Here is a 22815-nt window from a genome sequence, read left to right on the forward strand (position 1 = left end):
TTTTTTTTAAATGTACATTTTTTATTGCTTATGTTTTTTACTCGTTATTCATTTTTCAAAAACAAAAGCGTAATAATATAACACCAGTAAATATGTTAGTAGTAACTAAAACATCGTATTGGTGATTCAATAAATATTATATGTGACGGTGACTTGAGTGTTGTTTCGGGTGGTGGTTTGCGTTCAATTGAGTTCTGAAGACGGTCCTTTTTATCCGAATTGAAATTCTGATTGTGTGATGATATCTATTGTTATTTGCTCTGATAATTTCTGCCTCCTTGACACGGTTTTTTCATGAGTTTCCTTTTCTTGTTGACCCGGTGTTTTTCCTTCGAGCTAATTATAATTTTGTAACAAATTAACTTAAAGAGTTTTTCAGAATACGAGATTTTTTGGTGTATTTTTTAGTCCTCACAAATGTAAGAGCCTTTTTCATGATAAGTCGTCTGGATAAAAATCACCCAAATAAAAAAACAATATCTTTTTGAAACTAGCAAAGTTATTGAAAAACTACCTTTACCTTTTTAAACACCCAAATGGATGAGTCAAACGTCCGTAATTTTAATTTTATGATTTGGTATTCCTATTCTCACCAAGCTTTATAGACGATTGATCTTATAGCTTTGCGACATAATATTGACAATGAGAGATGCACTCAGGCGGTCATTTAATTTATATATTTTTTTATAATCAATGAAATACATCAAATGTTTGATTAATAAAAAATATCCGATGATATCCTTAAATTTTAAGTTGGATCAACCTTTATTACGTACATAATGTTGTTATGCATATAATACTTATTTTATTTTTAAAGTTGCCTTGCATAGAAGTCATATCTAATTGCGTATTCCATCCGCTAGTTTTATCAAACAGTCAGTCAAACAAAAGGGAAAATTTTGAGAGATATTTTAAATACGTGATATAATCATTTTTCCAATTGAAATATAATTATTTAAGCATTTTCGGCATTTACATTTTAGTATATAGACTTCAAAATTGTATCTACACTTGACATATAGACAAAAAACACGCGAGCGGAATTTTAATTTAAGATTACACAAAAAGAAGTCAAAGAGTCTGATATCGGTTTCGGCAGTGGAAAACGTGACCTTTGAAACCGGAGGGATCAGCGAGGGCTGCTGAGCTGTTCTGGAGCTTAGTTGGCTGCCGTCGCCGTCGTGGTGCGTCAGTCCTCGCCAACACCTCGGCCAGGACGAACCGTATCAGCCAGTCGGTGAACATTTTCGTTTATTCGTATTCAACGCGCGGCAAGGACGAAAAAGGACCGACCCACTGACACGCTTGATTTCGTTTTCACGCGCGTGTTTCATGCAGTGAAAGCATTTTCCGGCGAAAAACGACGCAAGGGAAAGCTCAAGGTATGTTTATCAGAACGACATATTATTTTGTCTTTCTTGTGCTATGAAAATATTCTTTATAGTGAGATTTTCAGGAAAATGGAAAGGCAAAAGTTCGAAAACCCTATTTGAAATAAATTGTTATTCCAGACGATTTAAAAAAAATTATAAATAAATTAAATGGTTGCAAAAGCTCGAAAAAATGACATAAAAAAAGAAATCTTCAAAATAAAAATCAAAATGATTTTGTACTTTTTTGCTTAGTAATAACATATACACAATTAATAAATATATTATTGAATAATATTGTACACATTCTGAGTAAAGCAGATATTTTAGTTTCAATCCATCCAAAATGTATTTACATATTATTTAAAACTAATTTTTGCATCTCTTAAAATATTTGGTTTCATGCACATATCAAACTGTAAAATGAAAGACGATCTATTAATTTTATTCGGGGGTTTTTAATCTTTGGAGAATTACAATTTTAGTTTTAATCACTGACGTACTGCATACGGTATTTTAAAGAAAAACAGTATTTTTTCCTTAAAAACTTGAATTTAAAAAAATGTGTGAGGTTAATGTGTGTTATGCATGAATAACTATCTATTTTTCAAAATAATATGATTAAAAATCAAAACACATTATACAATGGCCGAATTAGTTACTACATGACAACCATCAATGAGTTCAAAACGATCACCTAATTGCTCACAAATAGCTTTGTTAGTATCTGTTTTATGATTCTTTCTCTCAAATTGTTATTTACTTTAATTACCGTTCGTGCCTTCCATCTTACACAATACTACTAAAATTAGGGTAAATTATGGCAATTAAGTAATATTTTTAAATATGTTTAATTTCAACAAAATATATGTTACTTAAAGTGTGTTTGTATGTTTGTACACCATTATCTCGAGAACGAGCTGTTTCTTATTTTATGCGTTTATTATATGGTTAGAATAAGTAATGGAAAAAGTTATAGTACATAAAAAATATTGCACTAATATTTGAGATTTTTTTTAGAATTTTTTTTATGGCTACGGTGCCAGTAATGGCCAAATGTATTATCAGTAGAAGTATATGTCTAACTAATATAAAAATTTTAACTTACTTTTGATACTGACATTTTCAAGTAATTTTGCGCATATACGTTTTATCGCAGGTCAATGGCATTCACGATGATTAGTTGTTTTGGCCGAGATTGGATGCTAACTATCCCATTAATGATTCTGAAAAACGTAAACACCTGTGCCGATTACATGACAAAATCTTTAACTGAATACGGCGATAAGAAATTACGTAGAAAACCCTAATAGCTAAAAATAAATAATGCTTTTCGTCTGCTTGTTTTTGAATAACCGGATGGAATTAGTTTTAGAATATTTAAGGTATCTAATAAGTCATTAATATTTTATTTTCTCATTAATATCTCTGTTCCGCCATGTTCACATTCGCCGCAAATTAATAATCACAATCATGCTTTTAAGCGATATTAACACATTTGCAATAAGTGGCAATAAATTAGATAATGTCAGTTGCCCAAAAAAGGACCACAAATTATACTCGTTTTCTTGCATAAATATCAAGCAATTGTTCGACGCGACAAGAATTTATCGAGACGGGAGCGTTATAAACGAGTTTTCATTATATCAAAATATTTGCATGTTTGTATATATAGATATTACTGTATTAAAAGTTTTTCAGTATTTATTTAAGGTGTGTTATCTGGACTATAGATTAGCATATAATATATTATAATCCAGATAAACGTGTGGCACTAATATTTTTGGGCGTGAAATGCCAGTTTTTATTTTAGGGTGAACAGTTTTAATATTAAAAATTAAAAATATTATGAAAATAAATTATTCATAAATATTTTAATAAATTCTATAAAGATCCATAGTTTTGTCAGTAGAAAACTCTTTTTGAAAATATTACTATAGGTTTCGATTTTTCACATTTATTTATTTTTAATCTCATTGAAATAAACAGTTATATTTATATTAACCATGTCCATAAACGGCATCATTCATATAAGATGGATTCACATACAATTTTTACATCATCGTAAAAATTAGATTTATACCCATATAAAAGCTAATTCGATAAAAATTCCAGTATCTAGGCTGGTTTTTATATTGACATTTTATTACAAGTTCATTCATAATTTTTTCATTTGATCTTGAAAAATTCACGTTTTACTCTTATGTACCTGACCTAGATATAGATATTTTATTTTGTTAACTGATTATTGTGCAACAATTTTAAGTCAGTCCATGTACAGTTTGTTTAATTATTGTAATACATAGTATGTCTCCGTAGCCTTGCATGCGCCTGAAGGATCTAGTCATCTCCTAAAATCGGGTTGAACTTTGGATTCCTAACGTAGTAATTGGCCCTAAAGTGATGTGAAGAGAGAAGCGGCTGATATCTAGGTCTTCTCACATGGCTTCGATTTCAGATGAACTCTCACGTGTCCAAGTCATGTTGGAGTTCTTGATGAAGCTTTGTAAGCAAATTTGTAATGCATGTATCGTATAAACTTGGCCAGCATAGAATAAGTGCTCGTGCTCGCTCATTTTACGCTGTGACATTTTCTGTTGTGTGACCGTTAAAGATTAAATAGGCAACCTTGTGACCTGTCATTTTGCATTCCTATGTATCTAGTATCAATACAATATAAAAAAATAGTACCTGCAGCAGTTTCCGGTTGATACGTGTAAGATGCACGATGGCACTTGTCGGACAAGGGTCTAGCAACATGCCGCCGCATCATAAATATAATTTTGTTTATGGCGCTTTTAACGTGTAAGGCAAATTTTATTTGAATAGGCCGTACACCACAAGTTGTTATGTTTGTGTATTTCGCTTGTAACACAAAGTTCTAAGATACTGCATTTACAAACAGCTATTTGAATTAAATAAATCAATTAGAACATCTAGATATTTTTTTAAACGGACTAAAATTAGTGAGTCGTGTTTTTGAAAAGCAAAAAATTACTAACTTTAGCATATTTTCTTAGCTTTTGCAAATATGGGTTAACAGTTTCAAGTTTCGTGGCAAAGTAACCTAATGACTAATCTAGTCCTAGTTCATTAAAAATATATTCATTTATAAATTCACACCGTGATAAATCAGTAACTAAACTGATAATAAAATATCAATAATTAAAGATTGTTTCTCGTTCTGCTTCAATAATCTGGTTCGATCTCGTTAGCTGAAATATAGGAGAAAAATCTTGTTTTATAAGCAGGTGATTGAACTTGGATCGTTAGTGAATTTTTATTTAATCATTCGGCACACCGGTTTGACCGGCTGTGACACGAGCCGATCGAATTTTGGCTTACATTATTCATTGTGTTTAACCGGTCCACCGACAATGTGTTATTTGCAGATATTTCCGAATAAAGTCCGTTAACTCAAAGATATACCGGAAAATTGTGTTAAATTTATAGTAAAAGATGTTTGACACACATACATAATATAAATAAACACAGTAGTTCATAAATATTGATCCTTGGAATATGATAAAGTTCAAAGTTGATAGAGAATATTATAAATGTGTATTCAAAAACACATAATCAACACATTTTAGATTGATTATTTACTGACAAATACGCGCTCATAAACTCAAGTCATTCGCTCTTAAGAGGGCAACAATTATCAGATTTATAAATTTGAGACACGTCAGTTCGCTTTTGAATATATGCAAGACTCAGTTCAAAACTTGATTCGAATCATTTATTTAAAATATCTTTTAAATATCAAGTATATGCCATTAATGAAGTTTTTTGGACTTAAAATATGGTTTTGGGAAGCTCAAATACAACTCGTCACTTAAAATCATATACAGATTCATGGAAATGTATGAAAATCATTCGGTTCGCAAAAAGAGTAACAAATCTTCTATCGAAAACTTTAGAACAGTCGAGTTATCATGCGCTTATAGCGCTCACCTTCGTTTTTCTGAAACAAGTAATGCCCAATGACGCCGCCTGACCACAATACGCACCAAACAATCACTTTTTAGGCATGTTATACTCTCTCGTGAATCATATAATGATTTTTCTTGTACCATATGCAGCAATTTTGATTATTTTACATACCCAGTGAAGTGTAAATGTGCCTAATCAGAGAATAAGATTTTCATTGAAAATCAACATCAACTATCTGGGCTTCAGTTCTTGTGTTATCTGAATTTTATACGGATGTAGGTGCAAGTTCAAATGCAAAATGCGCCATAAAGAGCCACAAGAAAATTCCAAAAGCTGCAAACGTCGATGAATCGACAATTCCGGGTCTTCAGTCACATTTTTACTTACAGCAGCAATATTTTCGGCTGAACGGACGCAACGATAATGTACAAGCCTAACCCTATATCCAACGCTTCTAGTCTCATCAAATTTTTCACTACGTCACGAATTTTTTACTCAGTAGTTCGATGAAATTAACTATAATCTTCCTGTAAATTTCGATACACAGTTCGTATAGTATTGAACGATTTTAAGCGATCTATTTCGTAAATATGTTAATGCATACTAACATTTGCCACTTAGAACACGCGTGATTATTGACAGTTCTCTGATTTACAGTGCTGCCAACATAGGAAACTTGGGTAAACTGTATGATATTTTTTATACTGGGATTTTTTCTTAAGCTCAGATTTTTAGAAACAACTTTATACATATATAGTGTACTTTGAGATAAGTTATCTTATTCTGTACACAATAGTTCAGAATAAAATTCAGAATTATTTCGACACATGTTTTTATTGAGTTCGTCCTTAATATTCTTAATGTCTCATATGATCCAATTAAATTGTTGTTTACGATAACTAGTGAATATATTAGAAATTTTCTTGTTTAAGAAGCTTTTCTAGATATAATTTTCTGCACGTTATTTATATTATTCTTACCCAATCGATTCTTAATCATTAACAATAATTGAAAATTCCAAAAGGATACCGTCAATGTTTTTTGGCCTGTAGACTGTAATTAGCATATTAATGCGTCGAAATTCATATCCGACATTTGATTAAATCGGTTTAAAAAAAGACGATTGTGACAAAAAGTTCAACCACGACCGTCTGTGTTTTTATATGCATATCATTTAATTTATTATGCTTTTAAAATATAACTGCTATTTAAATTGACAATAAAATATCAAATATAAGGATGTGCAAATAAAATATGTGGGCACATAAAAAGATTTACGAAATCAGTGATTGATTGATAGAATCGTTTTTTTATCGTAAAAATGTTATCAATGCGAATGTCAATCGTAAAAGAATGCACATTAGAGAAACATTCAAAACACGCATGGTCATTCTTATTAAATTCAATCTTACATTACTTTTACGTAAAAGGGATGAATTAATGTTTGCTAAGAACTGTGTTTTTCAAGCTGTGGTTCGCAATGGCAAATCAGATTTTCTTTGTCTCATAATTATATGAAACATATTTTATTTTATTAGGATTAATTGTACCTTTATTTAAAATATTTTTGGAACATATATGATGATTGATGACAATATAATAATATAACACTTACATATTAACTACTTTTTATTTTAGAATTAACCAGTGAATCATTTGTAGATTCTTAGAATGATATAATGATCTATTGTCTGAAATTAATAAGGAAAGTCACAGGAAAGCGTTCCATTCTCGCTAATGTAATATTATAATACTTAGTATATCGTTTATATAAATGCGATATGATATGACAATCTCTTCAAGGCAAAAAATACATTAATATGTATTTAACGGTATTCTTTTCGGACATATACAAAAGCATGTTCTATTCTTATTTTCGGAATGCCATTGACATGTATATTTAATTTCTTAAGAAGAACACATAAGGTGGTGCATATGTATTAACAGTATGCTTTAAATGGCATTTTTATCAATGAAGTAAAAATGTTTAAATACATATTGAGTATTTGTTAGTTAATGATATAATGATAACATTTGGTGTACATTGTATGTTGAAAACAGAAAGAATGATTCATTAATTATAAATTAGGCAATGTTTTCCTTTACATAGTGACGATGCAAAGAAAAATGTGTTGTTGTTTTATAGCTTTAATAAAATGCATGAGTGAACATGACTACAGAATTATCTTATCTCTATTGTATGTTATAAATTTTGCAATCACCTCAAATCATTCCATATATTTAGAATTTTGTATTGAAATAACAAAAATGGTATCATGTAAATATATTTGAATACTACTTACTGGTAAACTTTTTACAAGCTAATTAATATTGTTAAGTTATTTTAAGTATTTGGTTAACAGATTATTTGTCAGTATATGGAAGGATGTGATGATCTTGTTTGTGATGTTAAATGTCAAGGAGGAGTCCCTTCTGGTTAATCTTGAACTTCAAAATGAAGCATTGTTGTGAGACCGGATCAACAAGATTGCTCAAAATGATCTCTGGAATTTCCTTAAAGTCGAGCTGATATCTCATTATACCTATTAAACGAATCGATCACGTTACCGTAATAAATTAAATCGCTGTCAATATTTAATAATAGTTGATATAAATGATGTAGGCAAAACTTATTAAAAATCTAAATTGTTTTCACGGACCAGCTTTTTTAAAATCATACGATTTGTAATAAGAATAATCCGGTCAACTTTTTATTTTTTGTGACAGAGAACAGTTCCGAATTATTCGTTTAAATGTCAATGACCATGAAATTGCTGGCAAAATCATCTGCATACGATTTGGTATTTGACATGCGTATGTGACGATTATGCAAGGCGTTTGGTTATTCAATCGAAATGATGAAAATCATGAATTGGCAAAGTTGTCACGTGTCATGGTCACAGTTTATAGGTCGAATCGATATTATTTTAAATTATTAGACAAACATAATATTTTATGATAAATTGTCTTTAACTATATTTTAACTTAAAATAAAATTCGATTTAATTTGTTCTATACAAACGATATAAAATCGATTTTTCTATGAAGAGTCACAATATTTAATTAAATAATTAATAATTTTAGAGAGTTAAATATATTATAAATATAGAATCATAGATGATGTAACAAGATTTATGGTAGCGAAATAAAAAAGTAAAAAGCTCGTCGATTGTTATTTTGAACGAGTTTATCCGTGACAGTGGATAGACATCCATTACTTTCTTAAGTGCAGATGTTACTTCTTCCTGCTTCAAATTCATGACATTTTCAATAATTAATCTATTTGTAACGTAATTAACTTATACTACTCTTACATATAAATTAAGTTAGTTCTCATATATGCACAAAATTTGGTGGCGATTTTCTCACGTTACTGATAATCTAATAAACAAAATTGTCCTGTAACATTGCCATTACTCTCAGCATGATTCTTAAAAATCAATATTTCGTAAATGTCTATAACCCTACTGTTGTTTTTTGTGGGCGTGTAAAAAAATGGTAATAACGATGCCGTTTTCAGAAAATATGATAATGAACCTTGTTCTCTTTGGGCGCATTACAATACTTGACCGTTGGGGCAATGGCCGCTTGATGATATCATCAATAATATTTTAGCGATTTTACAAAATTTTACTCAATTTTACGATGAAAAAATCATCTTATGATTTTTTCACATTGTAGGCATATTAATTCTGAATCTTGTGCTGTAACTAATCAGGTGCAACTTAATATATATAACAATCACCTAAAATCAATAACATGCATAAAGCACGAGATAATGATCATTAAATTTTTCAAAGAATGAGCCAAAATTTTAGCATAGAACATATGATGTGAATTCTACGACTGTTTGGCTAAAAAGGTATATGATTCCATAGAATATTTGCGCTACAAGTAATGACTACTAAAAAAGGCAGTTTGTGCAAATTTCACGACGCCAATGCTCACTGTACAATAGTTTTTGTTGCTTCAGTGCACATATGTTTTGCTTAAATGGAATCTCTTGGGAGTTAAATTATTAACTAGCAGTTAGTCTTCTGCAAAAATATTACTCACGAATACACATAAAGTGAATTGTTTAACGTATTATATTTGCGCTAATTTAAATATGATAAAGAGTACAAGCATTTTAATTCTAGATATGGAAAAACTTTTGATTTTATACACTATACAAATGTATGATCCTTGATGATCTGTTATAATATAAATAATGAACATTCATTACCATGCAAAACCCCAGCTAGTGTTCCTCATGGAAGATTCCAATGCCCGTTTCTCTTCATTATACACGATAGATTATCTATTTACAGTGTCTATAAAACCATATTAACGAGTGTTTTCAGTCATAAACCAATCGCATAATTACCAGTGGAAATTTAAAATTAATCAGAATTAAACAGAATAAATTATATTTATGAAACGCATACAAGATTTGTTACTACCTTTCCAAACAGGGTATCCAAACTTGGTTTTATAAAGCTTGCCGTCATTGGGGCCCATACAAAAATTAATTTTCAAAAAAAAATAATAAACCAGAGGTATTTCTACATATACTCCGCTAACAGGTTCAGATAAACTTTTTTTTTAAAGAAAAACACATAAATTTCAGTATATCTTTGTTTTCTCTTATTAATGGAACATTTGATGAATGTCATTTTTTATAAAAAATAATATCAATTAAATGGTCACCTATGGATCTTTTGCAGCGGCCGATCTTTCCGATGTAATTTTCCATGACTTTTTGAACATTTCGGGCAGTATCTCGGCTATAACTTACCGGTTGTTGGTTTTTAAGTACTCAAATATTTCAGGTTTATCGGCGTAGACACGATTCTTAGCGTAACCCTACAAAAAAATCCAACGGCGTTAAATCGCATCTTGGGGGCCACTTGACGTCAATACATTTCAAGATAGGCACAAGCCAATAATCAACTCTTGGGGAATTATAGCAATCTCAAGGGAGTCACAAAGCTCGTAATCGTATTGATGTTGTGAATAGAGGTGATTTTTGTATGTCGCTGAAAAGATTACAACCAGATATCAGTAAACTTGCTAGTTTGCATGAGATTCAGGAATCATTTTCAACTTTTATTATATTATTTATTATATTCTTAAAATGAATATATTATGTAAATGTAAAAGATAAATATTTTGTAATTCTAAAATAAACTGCTTAACTTTTAATATGTACTCGAGCAACTATTGTAGGGGCAGGGGAGGATAAAAAAAATAGTAAACTCAACCTTTCTGCTTTAAAGCATAGTTTCCTAAACATTTCCAGCTTTTCAAAGACAACTTTCTATGATGATGTAAAACTTTATATATTATATATCTTGATAACTATATCGCAAAGCTCTTTGAAAAAACACGTATGTAGGGAGATTTTAGACATTGGAAAACTAGTACCTTAGATTTGACAATTTTGTTTAAGTTGATAAAAATACAAAATAAGTAATAAATCCAAGTTAACTCAAAATATAATATAATTTTATAGTGTTTTTTTCTTTTTGTTCCAGATGGGACTTTTATACAACACAAACTCATTGTGTTGGATAATTTTAAAATGGTTTTTTATCTCACAGGTAACTTATATACATTTATTTCTTATTACTTAAATTTAAAAAAATATCAGGAAACATGTATATAATAATAATAAAAATATGATATTGGATCATGAAATCATTTCAGATACTATCGAACGAGCATTGCATGCAAGTTGAAGGACATGGCCGACTTATGGATCCTCCTGCAAGGAACGCGATGTGGAGATTCGGTTTCCCAAATCCCGTGAATTATAATGATAACGAACTATTTTGTGGTGGATACGCGGGTATTTGCATATATTTAAATTATAGGTTAAACATCTATAGGTTTATATATTGACTCACCATTTTCATGGCAGTGCAGTGGGAAACGAACAAAGGAAAATGTGGAATATGCGGAGATGCTGTGAATATGCCTGAGCCGAGACCTCACGAAGCTGGTGGACAGTACGCAAAAGGGATTATAGCCAGAAGATACAGTGTTGGACAGGTGCTGTAAATAACTTGTATATTTATTATGAGAACTGATATATCGTTTTTCAGTCACATTTTTAAACAAACGTCTTCATGGTAACTGAATTTCGCTTATGAGCGTGTGATTTAGATTAAAATGATTTAGGGGGATTATAACTAAACCAAATAATATATATGCAGTCAAATTAAGTATTATCTAACGATTTTTTGCGACTATCTTATATTGATTGGAAGCACTGTTGAATATTAGTCAAATATTCAACAGTGCTTCCAATATTTTCTGACCATTGCCCAATATAACATACTAGACATGCAATATTTCCTTGTCGGTTTATTTCCACACAATTCAGAATCAACTCGTGTCCTTTAAAATGATGTACGTATTTTTTACTTTTTATGTTTAAGAGGATTTTTAGTCGCATTCTAAGTATTGCATTACTTGCTCTTTTCGACTTCTGTTTGAATTTTAATAGTAAAAAAATATATGTATGTGATTTCAGGTAATAGATATCGAAGTAGAACTAACGGCGAATCATTGGGGAAGATTCGACATTAAAATATGCCCCAACAACAATCCAACCACCGAGGCCACCCAAGAATGTTTTAATAAGTAGGCTAAAACAAAAAATAAACTAGTTCCTCGTAATTACATATTTCATTTTGACCGATTATTTTAGGAATCCGTTGATCGTATCTGATACTGGCGACCAGAGTTTTTTCATTCCGCTAGACAGCGACAAAAAAGCGATATTCCGCTATAAAGTTCGGCTACCTTCGTACATGACTTGCTCTCAGTGTGTCGTCCAATGGACCTATTACACAGGTGTTAACATGGTAAACTTCACTGGATTGATTCGGAATTGTTTTACATATGATTAAATTGCAGGAAACATGTGGGGCCTTTGCGAAAACGGAACGGAGGCCGTCGGTTGCGGTAAGGCTGAGACTTTCAGAAATTGTGCCGATATCAGTATCGTTACCAACACCGGAGGTCTTCCACCATCTGCTGTAGAATCAGACAATCCGTTCTTGCTGTACTACAGAGATTTCCGCGCACCTCCATCGAATAACATCTTTCCACTTGTTGTCAGGTATTATACAATCACTAGTGTTAGCTCATTATCAACGAAAATCTAATATAATTGATAGTAGAAGTCAATGTAAAATTGCTAATATATTATTAGCGAAATATATTAAAGTACACAAAATCAGATCCAGATTAAGTCTTAGAAAAGAATAGAAAATGTCACTTAATACCGACCGATATCGCTTCTTCCAGTTATTTCTAATTGTAACACGTACTACTCAAAAATGTTGTCCTCCTATTTTCCTTATTTTTTCCTCCTTGAATAAAATGTCAGAAGTGACTTTTTTTAGCTCTCACAGTATCCTTAAGTAAAAAAAAATTTCCGAAATGACCTTTTTCCAGTCCTAGTAGCAATATATCCTCCTCTAACAAAAAAAATCGAGATGACTTTTTTATTTTTAGTTTCCTTCTTTGATATTTTTATAATCTGGTGACCTTATTAATACAAGCATAATAATTTTATAAATATAAGAGTCGATCCGTTATTGATAACGTTCAATTAAGAAGTCATACTATGCCTATATTACCACAAAATAGCTTGCCATGACCTTGGACTCGTAGTTACAATGGAGCGAAAACGTGAAAACTAAACGTAAAGAACAGAACTGTATATAAATTATAAACCTATGATTTACTAACTAGTACTAAAACGTATCTGGACATATTGGACATATTATACCTAGTTATGGGATGTGCGAGGAAAATATATATTGCAGCTTTCTTTTAATTTTTAAACAAAGTGTTACATTGTGTGGGTAAAGCGACATGAGATAAATATATACTATAGAATAGATGAAAGAATTATGTTGGTACTTTTATAAGTTTTAGATGTCTCATGTCCCGGAACTTTATTATTAGATTTTTAAACTATGATGTTTACAATCTTTAAAAAGTTACAAAACTTAACTATACTAAACCATAATTTTCTATGTAAATTAATTTAAATGTATTTAAAAAATGTGAAATAAACAGAAAATTTAGAAGGGAGAGGGGTACTTAAATAGTTCGTTCTCGAGCGCAAGCTATCCTAGTTACGCCTCTGTATGCTTTAGCATAAGAATATTACTATTTACAGTTGCTACATAATATACATATATTTGGGTTATTATTTTTATGTTTTTTTTTATTTAAAGGGATCAAGTATGTGTGCCAACTCCATTCTATCGAGCAATACCTGGAATGGGAGATTGGTGTCAAACGAATTGTCTCAGTTATCCACCGAATTGCCCACAGTATATGTGTCACTGCCCGTAATTATACAAACATATAAACATTGATATATCTGAAAAGTGTGGTAATAATTCACAATGTATGTTAATTTTAGACAAGAATGCGAAGCTATCGGAGAGCTGGAAAACCGCGAGGGAGCAGACGTATATTGCCAAGATGCTTGCATTGTATATCCTACCCGCTGTCCTGCAAACAGATGTCGCTGCTTCTAAATATAACTATTTTGTTACATATTTTGGACACTAAATTTTTTTAGATAATAAGATGTAATGAAATAAAATCAGTTCCTATGAATTTTTCTATATTTTCAAGCAATTTAGTGTATTTTTAAATTATTTACTGCACAACCTATTAATGATTAAAAATATAAAATTAAAAGTATGTTTTATTTCATGGCCGAAAGTTTTGATGTTACGGCCAATAATTTAAGATCGATCGAACGTCATTCAAAGATAGTGGATTGCGCAAGTAAACATGGAGGCCGATAGTCAATTTTCGTATTCTAACAATCAGTTCGGAGATAATTTGCTTTCTAGTGGTGTTAACAGTAACGAGCCTGCCATTTTGACTGGAGCTGATGCAGTTTCTCCTTTACCAGATGGTGAGACTATATATATACATATGTTTATGTGTTAACATTAAATTATAATATTCGGAAAATATTGTCAGTACCTCATAGATATTTCGATAATTTTCCATAGTTTTCAAGCAGCCTAACAACATATTTACTTGTTGCGTAGATGAATAGATTAGGAAGATATTGCCTTATCTTTTACATTTTATTAATATGAATCATTAGCTATACCGGTGAATATTAGTTTCTAGGTTTTGATAGAAATATTGCAGAGGATTTATTGCGCACTTTCGACCATGCAGCAAAAACATGCAGTTTCTTTGACTATCACCAGAAGACCACAAAACCACACAAGTCATTTTTATAAAATATTATGATCACGATAACTGATGTAGTTTTAATTAACTTTTATAAGAATATAATCTTGTAAGTATTTTGGTTCAATTAATTAGTTAGCGTGTTTAAATTGAAACTATTTATATACGGTAATAAAAAATAATTAAATAAAGAGTTAAGAAATCTTCTGTAGCAAATAATAAAAAATAAATATATTTTTAATTTAAAAAGTATTTTTATGCAAACAGATATTTACTTGATTCTTGCGGCCAGTTCTGGGAGGATTTTTTTTATCGATCTAGAATTATTTATAATTTAAATATTTTTGTTTATAAGTGTTTATGTTTAACTATGATTAAAGAAATATAGAAGACGGGCTTTTAGTTCCATCGTTCTTGTATCTCGATCAGTTATTATAATCAGTGGCGTAGCTATGGGGGGGGGGGGGGGCATATTCGCGATGGGATCTTCTAGTGTGGTTCTCAACCCTGAATGCAATAAAATATATATATCCATGAATAGCAAGAGCTTAACAATAACCAATTAATGGGAGGGGGGAGGGGCCAATTTTAAAGATCGCCCCAGGCGGCACATACCATAGTTACACCACTGATTATAATCCTTGTTGAAGAAATTGATTATAATTTGATGGATGAATATACGCATTAGTGCCACCTATTGATGTAGCTTATAATTTTATCAGTTTTGATATTCATGTTATAAATGGCTTTACTGTTCTTGCAAGGGAAATAAATTGTTAACTTATTATATATTATATAAAATCTCCAAAAATATAATTTTAGGGCATCTTAACAAGTGAATATAGACCCCTTATATTTAGCTAGGCTGCCTTGTTAGGGTATATGCGGTAGGTTTAAATTGAGATGTACAATCTTTTTTTGAAAACCTGCGTTGCTTTACATTTCTTTAGTCATCAACTTTAAAACCTTTGAAAATTCGTATGATACGACTATAAATTGTGAATTGATAATCTTTGTGTAACACTAAAATGGCTTATACAACTAATACACGTAATCTACACTATTTTGTTGTTACTAACATTTTCTATTTTATAGATCCTAACAACTCTAACAAACCTGAATCTAATACAGTAGTGCCATTCTTACACACACCGTTCGGATTCCAAAATGCACACGACTATTTTTCTAATAGAAGTGGCATAGTAGAATCCGCAATTCAAGAATGCATTTCAACATTAGTATTTCCCAGCGAAGATGGTTCCGTTGTCGGATCGTGGTTGCTCACAGAGTTTGTTTATTAATAAAATTTGGTTCTTTAATCGAAATTCTGGTTTATGAAATTATCAATTAATTGCAGGATAAGTTTGTGGGACAGCGAAAAGGAACGCATCGTGATATTGACGAAAAAGGCAATTATGATCATCAAGTATGATTTCATTGCCATGAAGAAGATGGAGTTCAAAAGAGTCATTTTACCAGAAGTCGATACAATCGTAATAGGGAACTTGGTTTATCCAAAATCATCGTTGGTTCCGTAAGTATAGAACGATATGAGTTACTTGCGTATTACATAAATTTTGCGAAATATTCACGTTAGACATGCTTAGGCGTATCAACGGAATAACTAATGGAATAACAAGCGTTGTTCGCGAATACGTAGTAGATCGTAATACACGACCCGCTAATTCTTCAGCAAAGACGCATCAAACACAAGAGAACGAATCGAAATTAGGACCTTTTAATATGAAATATTTTGAATCTAGGTATATGATACTATTTTAGATCTATGCACGTGTTGTTTTTAGAACGTTTTGCTTGTGATTTTATTTTAAACTATTTTAATTATGATATTTTCTTTATATTTAGTTTTCACACAATCATTCGATAAATATATAATTCAATTTGGATAGAACATACTAATAGTCCAGTCAAATAAGGGTTTAACCTCGGAATGAAAGATAACAAGCTGAAATTTTGCACACACCTTTGTTTTGACGTTCTAAAGATAGGGTGAAAAGTCTCATATGATATCGTGTCTGCTAATCAAGATATTAAAGGTCAAAGGTCATAAAAATTGTTTTTTTGCAAATATCTCGCCTCCTTTGCGCCGCATGTCATTAGATGTTTCACAAAACTTATAGAAAATAAAATTTTCTACAAGTTTGTCATAAATTATTTCTTCGTATGGTTAATGGTTTTCGAGATATAGCGCGGGGAGTGGGAAGCGCGCATCCGTTTATAGGATAACGCTATGTAAACTACGGAGCCAGAGTTACCTGCACATTCTTCCACAGTTTCATAGGAAACATCGCAAATTGTTATCTGCTGAATGAACCCATCTAAAGCATTATAACTTTCAATCTCCATATCTTCAAAAATCATCATCGATAATGCAAAAAGTAATAGCGTATGGCCTTGGATACTTCTTGCAAAAGCGTGACCATCCAACAATTTGTCGACAGAATTCGAAGCATAAATTGTACTGGGAGCTTCCTTGATTCCGCTTCCATTCATTATATACCCTATGAATCTGAGTTAGCATCTGAAGCTGCTACGATTTCACGTGCTTTTATGTACAACGGCTGATCAAAAGTTATTAAGCATGTTCTTTGTTCATGTTTCTTGGCAGTGTTTATAGCACACTGTAATGTGGTGTAAATTATGTCCATATTACTCGCAGGATGATGAATAAAAGTAAGAAACAGAATCCGAGAAGTTACAAAGTTCTCATTGTTTTTTGTAAGTTGTTCAATAAATCCATTCCACCCTGGCAACGGTGAGATATTTTTCCACTTTCCGTACATCCACAACAAATCAACTACATTAAATATTTGTTCGGTTAGTTCTACATCATTAAACTTTTGAACTTGAATCTCTTGCTCAATCCGGGTACGACATGATTTTCATACACTAGAAGGGGTATATGTGATAGTGCTGCTAACTCCTTTGCACTTGGTTTTGATGTAAATTTCTTTATGCGGTCATCGGATATAACTTCAGATTTTGGAGTTATTATTTTTATCATTCCCATTATATAAACAGTATTATAGCCATCAAGAGTATAAATATTTTTCTGCATTATCCGCTGCATACTGTACTAAGGCACTTGACTCTGATGGTTGATTACGAGGCTGTGGGTGATAAACAGCTGAAATTTAACATTTTACAGTATCACTATATGAAGCGAAAAAACCTAAACTTGACAAAACATCCAAAAGTCTTTTTGGATGTTTGGCCTATCTGTATTTCTTCTATGAAGAAATACAGATAGGCCTATTAATAACTGCGAAGAAAAGGACCGTTTTCGAATGGAAGTCATTATAGCATGACTTATAGCTGTGTACTTCGTTTTAAAATGCCCCGTCTTTCCTTTTCTGTTCTTTATAATAACTTCTTGCAGAAAATGTAATAAAGTTTTCGGAATTTCTTCATTAATATTTTACTCGGGGGCGGATAAGACTTGGTCTCAACAACAGAAGATCGAATATCTTCTCTAATACTCGCCGCAGCAGCTTCCACTATCCGCAAGTGTTCTTCTTCCGAAGTGCCTTTTTTATTTTCATACCAAGCTATGGATAAAATTTAAGCTTGAGCATCGCGAAAAGAAAAAATAGGGAATGATCCAATCTTCGTTGTAATTATAATATCAGTTAAATATTTTTCTTTTTGTTTGGAAATGATTTTCTTATCATCTGGTACATACTCCGTAAGGACATCTCTCAATTCTTTCAATTTTTTCGCACAAATTTCTTGTCGAGCAATATTTTATTCTTAATTCCTAATAATACAATGAAGAAAGTAATAAAATTATGGTTCAAACGACTTGCCGAGACCACTTTTTTCACGATTGTTTACTTTTTCAAAGCTTATACCAAGTTAAGCAGGTAGAAATACTCGCTGGATTCTATAAACGGATGTACGCCTCCCACTCTTCACGCTATATCTCAAAAACGGTTAATGATACAAAACAAATATTGTAACCAAACTTGTAGAAAATTTTATGCTTTACAAGTTTTGCAAAGCATCTAATGACGTGCGACGCATAAAACGCGAGATATTTGCAAAAAAACAAATTTTGTGACCTTTGACCTTTGACCTTTGATATCTTGATTAGCAGACACGATATTTTATGAGACTTTTCACCCTGTCCTTAGAACATCAAAACGAAGGTCTGTGCAAAATTTCAGCTTGTTATTTTTCATTCCGAGGTTTAGCCTTTATTTCGCCTTATTTGACTGGACTATAAGTGTTATATTGCTTCAAGATTAAAATGAAAACAAATATACGTGACTCCTAGAATCAATATCTGACATGTCTCGGTTGTTTACTTTTGAGTATAATGCAAACTTCATTTTTTTTGTTTGGATCTTACATCATTATATATCAAATTTAATGAAATAATTCAATATTTTTTTGAATAAAATCGAGATAACAATCAGTGGCGTCACAGAAACAATGAAATTATATAAACTAATGGGGTTCAAGTGACTTTGTGCATATATAATACAAAAATACAAAATTAACCGCTTCACCCTTCCATCAAGATAAAATAATTATTTTTGCAACATTTTTTTTATTTAAAACAATGTCAAATAGTGACAAAGGACACAAAGCGACTGCTTGAAACAATCGCCAGTAATTTTTTTCTAGATTTTGATAGAAATACTAAATTTTGTCTCAGTGTCTCACACAGTAACTTCTATTTCGTTGAACTTTTTTGTTTATGAATGAGAGACCCCGAAACTTGAAATCACATATAAAATCTACCCGATTATTGCTCATTATTTGCTATGCTAAATATATTTATTGTAAAAAATATAAAGTTTCACAACTAAATTTAGTTAAAAACGCTGTTATATATTATATCACTTTTATGATTGATGTTGTAAATTTTACACTAAAAAATGATAGAATAAAATAAAATTGTAATAACAAAATTTGAACAATTTAATAACGCTTACCTATTATATTTTTCGGTACAGCATGCTGTTATTTTTTTTAGACATTCATAGCTTTTCATAATTATTATTTAGTGCTTGGAAATTTAATGTTATTTGAATGGTATTATTAATTATTATAATTTACTTTATAATGCTTATACGCAAAGTTTAAACATGTGCCTTATGGATAGTCATAAAATAGAAATATGTTAAACAATATTTTTTAATAATATTATATACATGTATATATTATATTCATTACCTTAGTAGATAATTAAAAATATATTTTACAATTAAGGATTTTTTAAGAAATTAATGTTATGAAAAAACATAAATGTAATATTTAAAATTCAATACAATAAACTAACGTATTTTTATTTTTTCTAAAGTAGACCTGCAGTTGTCTAGTTTTAAAAAAAATTAAAAATGAGCCCTGTTTATTTTATTGACATTGTTGCATTAGCTATTAGAGCAAAGGTTCACATATATTATATTTATTTATTTATACTAAACACATTAAAGTTTTTAAAAAATAGATTGTTACAGCAAAAGTAGCACTAGAGTTTAATATTAAACAGTAAAAAGCTGTCTGGAATATGCAGTCAACAATATAGTTATAATGCACAGGCAAAGCATTTCATTGAAATTTAATATAATCCATTGATCATATGTATTAATTTTAGTTATTTTTTATCAAACTATTTATAACTTAATTATCTTTAATCATACTTGAAACATTTTAGAGAGCGTAACATGAACGGCGTAAGAGTTATGTGGAACCGTGGACAACAATTGAACTTTTTGAAGAAATGGAATCCGTTCGATAATGACATACCTTTCAACACGTTTACATTTCATCCCTTATATTTTCACAAAGGTATGCCGATTGATGAAAAGAAGGAATTTAAGTTTATACCTATATATGAAATATATATTAATATTTTCAGAAAGCGAAGATAACACCTCCAAGGATTTGTACGATGTTGAAAACTTTTCGAAGGCTGTTGTCGAGACAGTGGAAGAGGTGCAAAATAACGAAACTCCTTGTGTAATCCATCATGCGCCTATACTTTTACAATGCTATGTAGGTCTCGTTTCGCTCATGCATAACAAGACGTCATTGGGCTTTTTTAAAGTCCGCGGAAAATTCAGCTTTTAAATAACATCTTTATATGACTAAAAATCTATATAGAAACCTTCTTTTATCTTTACTGTGATGTATACTTAATTACATATTATCAATGTTTATAAATATTACATATTTAAATTATTCAAATTATATTTCGCCTCTATATATATATATATTTAAATAAATAATAAAACATTATTATACGTTGATCTGATTTACCACATGTCTAAATCATTTAACCATTCTTTTGGAAATGGAGCTTTCTTATTTTCCCAAAAGTCTTTATTTTCCCAAGGTTGAGTTTGCGTCAAAGCTTTTTGTGGTATTTTACTACATTCGAACAAATCATCTTCTTCAAAGGAATGGAATGTTTCGGTATTTATATGTTTATTGCAATCTTGAGTAATTTGATCGTTGTCTGATTGAGTTGATCTTTTTTTCGCAATTTTATTTTCCTTATTAGCCTGCACAGGGCAAGCTGATTTTGGCTTTTTAGATTTCTTTGAATTATTATTATTAGTATCATTCAAATAAGAGTTAACTGTTTCCTTACAGTTTTGCATTGGTAGCTTTTTCAATTTGGCATTTGATGTTTGTTTATTTTTAGTGCAAGGACGACCTGGTTTTGCTTTCTAAAATTATAATAAAAATAATAAAATGTTAAAATACTATGAGTATATACTGATTGTATTATATCAACCTGTTGATTGTTTTTAGCAATCTTTTTTATCTGGAAGTCGATGTCCTTTAACATGCAGTATTGATATTTACTCCAATTTAGGATGCTTTCACACAATTTTTTACATTCCTCAACCATTTGATGAACATTTTTCACCTGAAACAAGTATTTTTATATGTACTATATTACAGTAAAAACATAATATATTAAATTTAACTTTTAAACTTAGGTCATCATCTTCAATGCTTTGCTTTTTGGATTTTTCGTGTTTTTTTTGAGGCTGAAGTTCATCAATCACTGTGTTTTTATTCATGATTTGAGATATTCTTTTCGATCTTCTTAAATCAGTATTTGATATACATTTTTTAGAACGTTTTCTCGATTTTATACCTTCAATATCTGAAGCAGATTTTTGAGAAAGCATTGCTGATTTTCCTATCTCTTTACTCAGGGTAGACATTTGTGAGAGTTTTGTTGATTTTTTCAGTATTCCTATAAATTAAATAGTATTTTTATTAATATATAAATAACACTGAACTAAGGCAAGCGACTTTTGTGCAATTGAATACGTAATACAAACGTAGGTCAAATAAAAATCTTGTAAAAATAAATTATAAAAGGTACGAAAGAACTTCATTTCTCTACCTAATTTTCATAACTTTTAATAATAGTTTTGCTTTGTAAATTAAAAAAAGATCTTCACTTCTTTGGACCTGAACTGTTTACTTCCACCGTCTATTAAAGCGATCCAAAAATAAGAAACGAGTGTATGAGATTTAAAAAATAAGTAATTACTACCAGTGTAAGTAATTTAGAAAGAAATAGTCGTTGCCATGGTCTTTGCGAATGTAGTCGTTTAGATATATTTTCCAGTTCTGAGTTTCGCAGTCATCTCTAATTTGTTAATTGATATTATTACAAAACAGTTAAAAGGCGACCTAAGTATTAATAGATTAGCTGTTTTACCTGGCTTTTTATTATTTTTCGTTCGAGTTTGCGATTCGAAAATAACATCCTGAGAATTAATTCCTTCGAGGCTTTTGTATACAGTGACGCCAGATAAAAAGTCATGACATTCGACATCTTCTTCGTTTTGCGACGCTTCATTTTTGTCCATATCGTAAGTATTTAACAAAAATACATAAATTACAAACATTAATAAATTTTTTGATTGTCAATCTTCATTTGTAGCATAGTGCAAAAAGTGACAATAAATAATCAAAATATTTTAACATATAGATATTTCGTTTACCTTCAAACAGACTACAAAACGTAGCTTCAGAATCATAGTACAAATGGTCATCGGCCATCGATGTTTCAAATTTAAACACTGAGCCTTTAACTGAAACTATAAGCCTTCATATGGCAGAGTTACCAGACGTAAAAATAAAAAATGATATATCTATTAATATTCTCACTCAAATTTATTGTTCTTATTTATTATTATTAATTATCCTTATTTTTATATTTTAAATTTAAGACAAATAAAAACAACGAAATTTAGATTTGATAATATTTTAAATAAATTGTAGAGAAAAA

The 22815-nt window shown here is 30.5% G+C and overlaps 3 protein-coding genes across 4 annotated transcripts; 2 read left to right on the forward strand and 1 right to left on the reverse strand.

Moving 5' to 3' along the window:
* Nucleotides 1–1162: 1162 nt before the first annotated feature.
* LOC148226262 (uncharacterized) lies at nucleotides 1163–14015 on the forward strand. The gene is made up of 9 exons (XM_088203385.1): nucleotides 1163–1382; nucleotides 10820–10885; nucleotides 10992–11133; nucleotides 11206–11336; nucleotides 11821–11930; nucleotides 11998–12143; nucleotides 12207–12411; nucleotides 13541–13657; nucleotides 13732–14015. Exons 2-9 carry the CDS (start codon nucleotides 10820–10822, stop codon nucleotides 13847–13849), a joined length of 1035 nt encoding a protein of 344 aa, XP_088059511.1. The 5' UTR covers nucleotides 1163–1382; the 3' UTR covers nucleotides 13850–14015.
* A 32-nt stretch (nucleotides 14016–14047) lies between these two features.
* On the forward strand, nucleotides 14048–20795 carry LOC148226263 (tumor protein p63-regulated gene 1-like protein). Of its 2 annotated transcripts, XM_088204473.1 has the most exons (6): nucleotides 14048–14238; nucleotides 15624–15816; nucleotides 15886–16062; nucleotides 16136–16291; nucleotides 20212–20345; nucleotides 20416–20795. In XM_088204473.1, the coding sequence occupies exons 1-6, from the start codon at nucleotides 14112–14114 to the stop codon at nucleotides 20625–20627; spliced, it is 999 nt and encodes a 332-aa protein (XP_088060599.1). In that variant the 5' UTR covers nucleotides 14048–14111; the 3' UTR covers nucleotides 20628–20795. The 2 variants fall into 2 exon arrangements, with proteins under 2 accessions (XP_088060599.1, XP_088060600.1); XM_088204474.1 differs by lacking the exon at nucleotides 16136–16291 and having other exon boundaries at nucleotides 14051–14238.
* Nucleotides 20674–22645, reverse strand: LOC148226264 (uncharacterized). Its single transcript, XM_088204472.1, has 5 exons — nucleotides 22529–22645; nucleotides 22243–22377; nucleotides 21494–21768; nucleotides 21298–21432; nucleotides 20674–21229 (listed from the first exon to the last, which is right to left on the reverse strand). The coding sequence occupies exons 1-5, from the start codon at nucleotides 22584–22586 to the stop codon at nucleotides 20813–20815; spliced, it is 1020 nt and encodes a 339-aa protein (XP_088060598.1). The 5' UTR covers nucleotides 22587–22645; the 3' UTR covers nucleotides 20674–20812.
* Nucleotides 22646–22815: the final 170 nt, after the last annotated feature.

Source organism: Plectrocnemia conspersa, unplaced genomic scaffold, assembly GCF_051122295.1.
Source record: "Plectrocnemia conspersa isolate PC_06_02 unplaced genomic scaffold, ASM5112229v1 ptg000014l, whole genome shotgun sequence".
NCBI classification, from domain to species: domain Eukaryota; kingdom Metazoa; phylum Arthropoda; class Insecta; order Trichoptera; family Polycentropodidae; genus Plectrocnemia; species Plectrocnemia conspersa.

What these genes read in the sequence shown, in the direction of transcription:
- LOC148226262 (XM_088203385.1), top strand. Translation starts at nt 10,820, where the DNA reads ATGGGACTTTTATACAACACAAACTCATTGTGTTGGATAATTTTAAAA. An exon ending in CCAATGGACCTATTACACAG is followed by an intron (nt 12,144 to 12,206) that starts GTGTTAACATGG and finishes ATTAAATTGCAG; the next exon opens with GAAACATGTGGGGCCTTTGC. An exon ending in ATCTTTCCACTTGTTGTCAG is followed by an intron (nt 12,412 to 13,540) that starts GTATTATACAAT and finishes TTTTATTTAAAG; the next exon opens with GGATCAAGTATGTGTGCCAA.
- LOC148226263 (XM_088204473.1), top strand. Translation starts at nt 14,112, where the DNA reads ATGGAGGCCGATAGTCAATTTTCGTATTCTAACAATCAGTTCGGAGAT. An exon ending in ATGAAATATTTTGAATCTAG is followed by an intron (nt 16,292 to 20,211) that starts GTATATGATACT and finishes GAAACATTTTAG; the next exon opens with AGAGCGTAACATGAACGGCG. An exon ending in TCCCTTATATTTTCACAAAG is followed by an intron (nt 20,346 to 20,415) that starts GTATGCCGATTG and finishes TAATATTTTCAG; the next exon opens with AAAGCGAAGATAACACCTCC.
- LOC148226264 (XM_088204472.1), bottom strand. Translation starts at nt 22,586, where the DNA reads ATGGCCGATGACCATTTGTACTATGATTCTGAAGCTACGTTTTGTAGT. An exon ending in GAAAAATAATAAAAAGCCAG is followed by an intron (nt 21,769 to 22,242) that starts GTAAAACAGCTA and finishes TTTAATTTATAG; the next exon opens with GAATACTGAAAAAATCAACA. An exon ending in ATGATGACCTAAGTTTAAAA is followed by an intron (nt 21,433 to 21,493) that starts GTTAAATTTAAT and finishes TACTTGTTTCAG; the next exon opens with GTGAAAAATGTTCATCAAAT.